Genomic DNA, 7,894 nt, shown 5'->3' with positions numbered 1-7,894 from the left:
AGTGTCGAGCGGTGATGGTGTTCTTCCATTACTGCGTCCTCTCCAACTACTTCTGGCTCTTCATCGAGGGTCTGTACCTCTTCACTTTACTGGTGGAGACCTTCTTCCCTGAGAGGAGATACTTCTACTGGTACATCATCATCGGCTGGGGTGAGACAAACATGACACTTGAGACAACCGTGTGACTAAACTGAGCCCAACAGAAAGAAGGCAATCCTCTGAAAGCTTCTTCTTCTTCACAACATTTGGCACTAAAAGAACAAAGTAACAGCCGGTTCATCTTTATCCTTGGTTTGTTGATTCGTGAAGAATTGGCACATGCAGGTGTCGTCTTATGTGTTGAAATGAAACATCCATAAATAAATATAACAGCGCAGTTTACTCGAGTGAACATTATGAGTATTATTGATATTATGATTATTAACTGCTGACGTGTGATTGGATTTTGGTGTTTTTTGGATGTGTGTATCAAACTATTAACTGAGCTGCATCTAACTGAAGTGTGTGTGTGTGTGTGTGTTTGTGTGTGTGTGTGTGTGTATGTGTGTGTGTGTGTGTGTGTGTGTGTGTGTATGATTTCTGTCAGGTACCCCCACGGTGTGTGTGACTATATGGGTGGTGCTGCGGCTGCACTTTGATGACATCGGGTAGGTTGCGTGTTGAATTCTCTCCTGATCAAGTTGCTCGTCTGCTCGAGTTCTGAACGTTTGTGGCTCTGATTTCTTCTCTGCCAGCTGCTGGGACATGAATGACAACGCTGCCATCTGGTGGGTGATAAAGGGACCTGTGCTGGCCTCCATCATGGTGCGTGATCACACTCTGCACTGCAGCCTGAGAGCAGACGGACGCTCCTGTGGGGGTCACTCACTCTTCTTCATTATGTTGCTCCACAGGTCAACTTCGTGCTCTTCATCGGCATTATTGTCATCCTCGTCCAGAAGCTGCAGTCCCCAGATATCGGAGGGAATGAATCCAGTATTTACCTGTGAGAAACACACCACTTTTTATTAATATTATTAGTAGTAGTAGTACTTTTTAGTTTCCTGTGTTTTCTCTGTATGGACTCTTTACGATGTGTAGTGATGTGGTGTGACACATGGCGTCGTCTGACAGGACAGGAAGTTATGTTTTGTGGAGAGGTGCATTGTTTGATCCGTTTTAAATTCATGAAATTATTTGAAGCGTTATTTTTAGTCCATAGACCATTCAGACTGCATCTCCTGTGTTTACTGAAGACGCAACCAAAACACTCATTACCACTGGATCTAGACCGCTAAGATTCTACTGTACACATAAATTGAGTTCTGGTTGTTATGGTGACTAGAGAGAGATGTTTGTCCACATACACACCTCTGATGATGAAGCGTGCGTGTGTGTGTGTGTGTGTGTGTGTGTGTGTGTGTGTGTGTGTTTGTTTGTGTTCAGGAGGTTGGCCCGCTCCACGCTGCTCCTGATTCCCCTCTTTGGGATCCACTACACTGTGTTCGCCTTCTCCCCGGAGCATGTCAGCAAGCGGGAGCGTCTGGTGTTTGAGCTGGGCCTGGGATCCTTCCAGGTGACCGCTGGGAAGACGCTGTCCCTGAAAAGAAACTGAACTTTTATACTTTTTTCACACACATCAGTCACAGAGCAGAACCTCCATCACACTCTGATCCACACACATTCCATGTTATACTAGAGATGTTCTCATGAGGATGGAGCTATAACCATGTTTACAGAGAGCTATCAACTGAGGCACACTGATGACTTTCCCATAAATGACAACCACAACAACATGTTTATGTGTGTAACTGATGTGTGTTTCTGTCTTGTCTTCTGACCCTCTGTGTCTCCTCAGGGCTTTGTGGTCGCCGTACTCTACTGCTTCCTTAACGGAGAGGTAAACAAAGATTCAAATGAAACACACTTTCACACTAACTAACACACACTTTCATTAGACTCACTTTGTAACTTTATTACTTTATAATCAAACATTCTTTATGACCGTGTGTAAATGTCTTTGATAAAGCTTAATGGTTTGTAGAGTAATGCTATGATGCTTGAACATAAAGAGGCTGCAGACTGCAGGGAGACACTGAGGGACAGTGAGCTTGTCTCTTTCCAGCGAGGTCCATTAATAATGACCTTGTGAAGTATATCCCTCAAGGTGCAATCGGAGATCAAGAGGAAATGGCGCAGCTGGACGGTGAACAGGTACTTTGCTGTGGACCTGAAGCACCGGCATCCTTCGCTGGCGAGCAGTGGGGTGAACGGGGGCACGCAGCTGTCAATCCTCAGCAAGAGCAGCTCCCAGATCCGCATGTCCAGCCTGCAGGCGGAGACGCCGGCAACCTGAGTGCCGACCCCGGGCACGGAGACGGCCGAGCCCTCGCGACCCAACACGACCACCCCAACGACCTCACCGCCAAGCCCACGCCCACCGACGTACCTATGACCGGCCTCAAAAACCCCTTCCTGAACCCGTACCCCAACCCGTACCAGGATACGACCGTGGTGGAAACCCAACTCGACTCTGGCGAACCCGACATGGCCGTAACCGAGACCCAGCCTGACCCGGATCACCCTTTAGTGTGACCCCCACCCTGAAAGCTCCACATCTTGTGCCAAACCCACAACCTCTGTGCGACCCCACCTCATCCCACACCTGCTGAAAAACAAACCCAGCAGAGAACGTCCTGTGAATCAACATAAGGAGAAGGGTCATTCTTTTGTACATATCGTGTCAGTGCTGCGTTTTGTATCGTAGTGATTTCCTACTCGAGGCTACAAAACCATTCCATTGCGTCGGGGGCGGGAGGGGGCGGGAGGGGGCGTCGTTTATGGCTGTGTTGATATCGTGCCCTTTGAAATGCCAACACGGTGTAGGTGCAAAGACGACATTTTAGTTCAGAAGAAATCCTGCACACTGTCTCACGTTCACAAGGAGGAAACGTCTGGAGACAGCAGCAAAGTTTATGATGGCAGTCTATGCCAAACACTTTCCCAGTGTTTCCATTAACTGTCGTCTCCTGCTGTTCCCACACTGCACACTCCTGTACAGCAGGGGGCGCCATCACACACAAAGAAGAGACGAATACATCTGCAAAGAAAAGTAACAAGAGTTAACAAAAATGAAAAGGTTCAAATCTTTCCTGCCATAAACGACAACAAGAAACAGTGTCCGTGCCATTGCCATGGAAACAGTGTGTAGGATTTGATTCTAAGCGCTCACTCACCTGTGGAATTTAGTTTACGTTCTAAAAACAATCCTTTCCTACCTCATCAAACATTTGTACAGCCAGTTTACTTGAAGGTTTTCAAATCGGCCTGTTTACATCAGCGAGCGCTCTTCTTCTTCTTCTTCTTCTTCTCCTTCTTCTTCTTCCTCTTCTTCTTCTTCTTCTTCTTCCTCTTTTGTTCTTTTATTGGCACATTAATGCCTTCTGTGAGTCATTGCTGCCACCACCCGTCGCTTTGTGAAAATGTGTGAAGAGCAAAGACCAAACTGATGAAGATCAATCACCTGCGGTGCTTCGCTTCACTCGTTCGTGCCACTGGAGAAACGAGAGATGGACTTACCGTTGCCATGACAGCGTTCCTGCCGCCCTTTAGTTTGACCTCCATGACTTTTGTAAAATGCAGATCTTCAATGTCAGCATCAATGTTTACGGTCGTTGCTTTGCTCTTTATTGTCAAGTGGAACTAAAATTGCCCTGGGATTTTTATGTGGAATGTGGAAAGTCGGTATATTTCGAGAAAAACTTTAAAGTGTGAAGTCTTATAAGAATAAAGTTGTAAAGTAAAAGTAAAAAAAAAAGTGGCAGTATAATGTATGAGGACACTGGGCCTTGTATGTCACCACTTTTTTTAATTGACCTTTCAAGCTATTTTTTCCAAATTCATCGGACTTTATTATATTTGGGACATTCACACTTTGGCCATAAACAATTCTGGGAATCGTTCATCAAACCAGTGGCCAAACACTCCACAGGTGACCTTTAGAGCTCATCTGAGTTGGCCTCATGTAAATACACTGAGCAGCTCTGGTGACACTGACTTCAGCCTCATATCATCCCTCCAGTCTGGTTTAAGTGAGGAAGACTGCAGCAGTCACCTGCAGCTATGTGCTTGTACGTACACTGACTGTTTGTGCGTCACTGTCCACCGGGACAGGCTGCGTCTTCCTGCGTAAACTGTGATTGAAGACGCTTTGATCTGGTGCGACCGTACTGAGGAATGTCAAGGGAAGAAGAGAAAAACGTTTTCTACTTGTTGTGCAATATGCCAAACAAGAGAGAAAACATCGTGTGGACACTCGACTCGACTCGACTCAACTCAAAGGGCCAGACGCCTTTGCAGCGCTGAGGTTCACTTTCGACCACGAGCCACTGCTTTGGATCTGAGGTTCAGCGCCTAAATAGTATTAATCAGCCGTTAGTACAGAATATGTCAATGAAAATGCACTTGTGACTCATGAAATTGCATGAATTGCTGTCCACCAGGTCTGTTTACCGTCTCAGTGTAGTTTGTGTTTTTCTATGGAGGACGTTTCTGTGTTTGACGGGCGGCTTTGGAGACGAGTTTTCCCTCATACTGGGAGCCTCCTGTTGGAAGTCTCAACATTGTACTGGTCAACACTATGTTCACTTTACTGGATAAAGTTTCCCCAAAGTATGATTGATTCTGATTCCTCCATGTGACGGATCAGCACCAAACAAACCAAAGCTGATCTGTTAAAATCAGATTTTTCTGATCTGAGTGTTTTTGGTTGTTGTCCATGAGCTGACAGCGTCACTCACTAACACCAACAACAAAAATTAAGAAATGTTATCGTAGAATAAGTGGAGGTGAAGACTATCGTATTATTTGGGTCAAATTCTCTGATTACTTCCCAAAAAAGTGACAAATGGATCTTGAGTTGTGATCAGATCCCTCTGACGTCCTCGCAGTCGTCTCCTTATTCTTCTTCTCCATCTTTTACGTCACGTTATGGCTTTGCAGAGAGAGTTTTGACTCGTAATTCTTTTGTTCCAAAGGCGAGTAATTGACAGGTTTGCACGTTTGCCGTATCTTGATGTCACTGCAGACGAGACACTCCTTTGGTCTGAAGAAACTCTAGTTCTACTTTGTGTCTCCAAAAGTGCCTTCAAGCACAAAACAAAGTATCCCGCCTTCTGTTGGTGAAAAGATTTGTCTTTGCTCTCAAAACGGAACTGCAAAGTTAACGACACGGTTTGACCAAGTGCTTTTAAATCAGCTGGAGGCCTTCAGAGAGCTCAAAGATCCATCAGTGCTTCAGACCAGCAGAAACTGCGACCGATTAGTGTCTCAAATAATCCACTACAATAATCGTCATAGTTGTAATCGTCAGTAGTCGTTGTGTCTTTGAAACACCAATCCGATGGTAGTGAGGGTTTTGTTCTGATGGTTGTACCGTCCTCAGTCTCTGCTACCATCTAGTGGTGACCTGGTGTTAACACAGGACAAGCAGTCTGATTGGTTGTCTATGGATTAAAAATACTTCTATAAACATTGAAGAAGTTTAACAGTATGATCCAGATCCACCTCAAAATTAACTCAAAGTTCTTCGGTCCACGTTCCACCAAATTTCATAAAAATGCAACAGTAACCTTTGTGGTTAATAGGGCCTCAATCAGTCAATCCAGTCCATCGTAATGCGTGTAGCATTACTGAGATTGCACGTTCATGTGAGGAGCAAACGGGCTGTTCAGACAATCTCATCAGCCCCGGAGCCTCTTTGTCCATATATTTAAATCACCATGACTTCATTGGCGTTGCCGTGGGAGCTGGAGCCTTATATTGCCAGTACGATGTTGATGTCACACAAAGACGTTACTATAAGTGGAAACAGTCACGTTTCAGCCTGTTGAGTAGTTAGCAGAGTGTTTTTGAAGGTGTGAACGTGCTCGCTGTGGCGTCTCCTGCAGCCGCCGCCCTCGTACCTTTACATGGAGTCTGTGCTTCAACGTGAATATAACTGTCATTGAATAAAGTTTGTTGTGATTGTTCACATACTCTTTGGTGATCGTGTTTGCTACGATATGAATCAGCTGTGATGCCTCTGTACTCTTATAGGCCGATGCATGCGTGTGTTTAAACGGTTTGATCTCGTTCTGGACCACAAAGGAGCGTCCAGCTTTTAGCGCCACTGAGGGGATTTGAGCTTCGTCCTTCATTTTCTGAGCCGAATCTGCTTTGCCGAGTGATTCAAACACTAAACAACTGTGAAGGATTGATCCGTCGGTGGCTCTTTGCCATGGAGACGGTCCGGAGGGTTCGGAGGTGCAGAACACAACCAAGAAAACTCAAACACAGGAAACAATTCTCAAACACAAATTAATTCAATGACAAAAAGCAACATCGCAAAACAAAATATTCAAAACAAAGACCAGAAAATACAATAAACACATAGAAATCATGACTATAATTTTAAAATGTGTTTGCTAAAACTTTTCCTGTTTATTTCTAAAACATAGTATTTTGCACCTCCACCCGACTATGAACCATCTATGCTTTTCCTTTGAATGTTATTGGTTAACATGAGGAAAGGTAAAGTGCCATAAAACTGCAGTATTTCATTTATAATCTGCCACTCCTGAAAAAAATACATAAAGACGTTTCTGATGCTTTTTGATGTTTTTGATCTTTATTAAACTGCTTTGTTGTGCCGTGTGCTGGTGCATTGTGGGGGGTGTGTGGCTGAATGTAAAGGAGCTTTTGTACAGGAGTCTCGTCAGCCTCTGGCGCTCCTATTTTACTTTGATCTCTGTGGAACTTTTGATTTTGTTTTGGACGTTTTGTACATGATGGAAGTATCAATAATAAATGTTTTTAACTCGTTGGCTCAATGCTGCCGTCTGATTCTATTGTATTCAGATCTACACTCACTCAAGTACTGCCTAAGAACTAAGCTGATACTGTTCTTCTAAGTATTTACATTCTACTGTGTGTACTTTTTACCACATCAGAAGTACAGACATCTCTTAGGGCCTTTCACAACCTTCTTAAATTACTGCGTACATTGCTTGTACCTGTAGAATTACAAAGTACATCCACTAGAGGGCAGATCGCTGGACTCCAGTGTCGCAATTTGCACAAAGTAAATAAACACAACTTGTGTTTCATGTCTCTATGTCTTGTCGTGTCATCTTTTGAAGCTTCAGCCCCGAATAAAGCAACAGGCACTAAGCTGCTTCATGTTCATGTTGGACTCTGGAACCTGTGAAACACGCGTTTGTGATCTATTCCACGTTTTCAACAAAGGAAAAACACGTCCATTACCCATAAGCAACAAAGTAAAGTCTCCACAAAAACACAAAATCAAAGCAGTTCAATCATTGATTGTTGTTGAATTGTTCTGCACAAATTTAAATTCAATGATTATTCTTTATTTACGCACAATTGTCAGCTCATGTTTTCATTCACACAGTACAGAAGCACACAGCTCAGGAGTACACACATTCACAGGTACACAGGTACACAGGTACATCCTCCCAGGCAGAAGTATTCAGTTTAGTTCTTAGGCTACACCCATTTGGTGGAGTTGACCTGAAGCGATGGCTCATACGGTGATAAAGGCTTTGAATCTCTGGAAACGCTTTGTTTTACCGAGTCACTGATGCAGGAATTTGAACGATTCAAATAGAGGTGAATCGTAAACAAATGTCAGATAGGCACGTTAACGTTTGTGTCATCTCTCAGGGTATTTGACAAACACAGATGATACAAAATGAGCACAGCTGCACTTCGGGTCATTTGAAGGAAAGAAGGATCAGCTGCTGCGTGCTTTAAAGACGCCACTACGCATGTGAGGAGGACAGCGATGATACAGCGATGCTTCACTGTATCTGATGGTCGCTGTATATTTGGACTACAAATTACAACCTGGAAATAC

At 44.1% G+C, this 7,894-nt stretch overlaps 1 protein-coding gene across 1 annotated transcript in view; it reads left to right on the top strand.

The window, feature by feature from the left end:
- The window catches only part of adcyap1r1b (adenylate cyclase activating polypeptide 1b (pituitary) receptor type I), a 10,361-nt gene extending 7,787 nt beyond the window's left edge, over positions 1 to 2,574 (top strand). Inside the window, exons 7-13 of the mRNA XM_076154383.1 lie at positions 1 to 150; positions 587 to 647; positions 735 to 804; positions 894 to 985; positions 1,426 to 1,555; positions 1,838 to 1,879; positions 2,134 to 2,574. The exon at positions 1 to 150 is cut by the window's left edge and continues 4 nt beyond it. Of these exons, the coding sequence (XP_076010498.1) occupies positions 1 to 150; positions 587 to 647; positions 735 to 804; positions 894 to 985; positions 1,426 to 1,555; positions 1,838 to 1,879; positions 2,134 to 2,574 (986 nt within the window). The remainder of the gene's footprint in view (positions 151 to 586; positions 648 to 734; positions 805 to 893; positions 986 to 1,425; positions 1,556 to 1,837; positions 1,880 to 2,133) is intronic.
- Positions 2,575 to 7,894: the final 5,320 nt, after the last annotated feature.

This window comes from Genypterus blacodes, unplaced genomic scaffold (genome assembly GCF_046128005.1).
Source record: "Genypterus blacodes isolate CSIRO-AG114 ecotype Tasmania unplaced genomic scaffold, CSIRO-AGI_Gbla_v1 ptg000062l_1, whole genome shotgun sequence".
NCBI classification, from domain to species: domain Eukaryota; kingdom Metazoa; phylum Chordata; class Actinopteri; order Ophidiiformes; family Ophidiidae; genus Genypterus; species Genypterus blacodes.
This window is presented reverse-complemented; position numbering and strand designations above follow the sequence as displayed.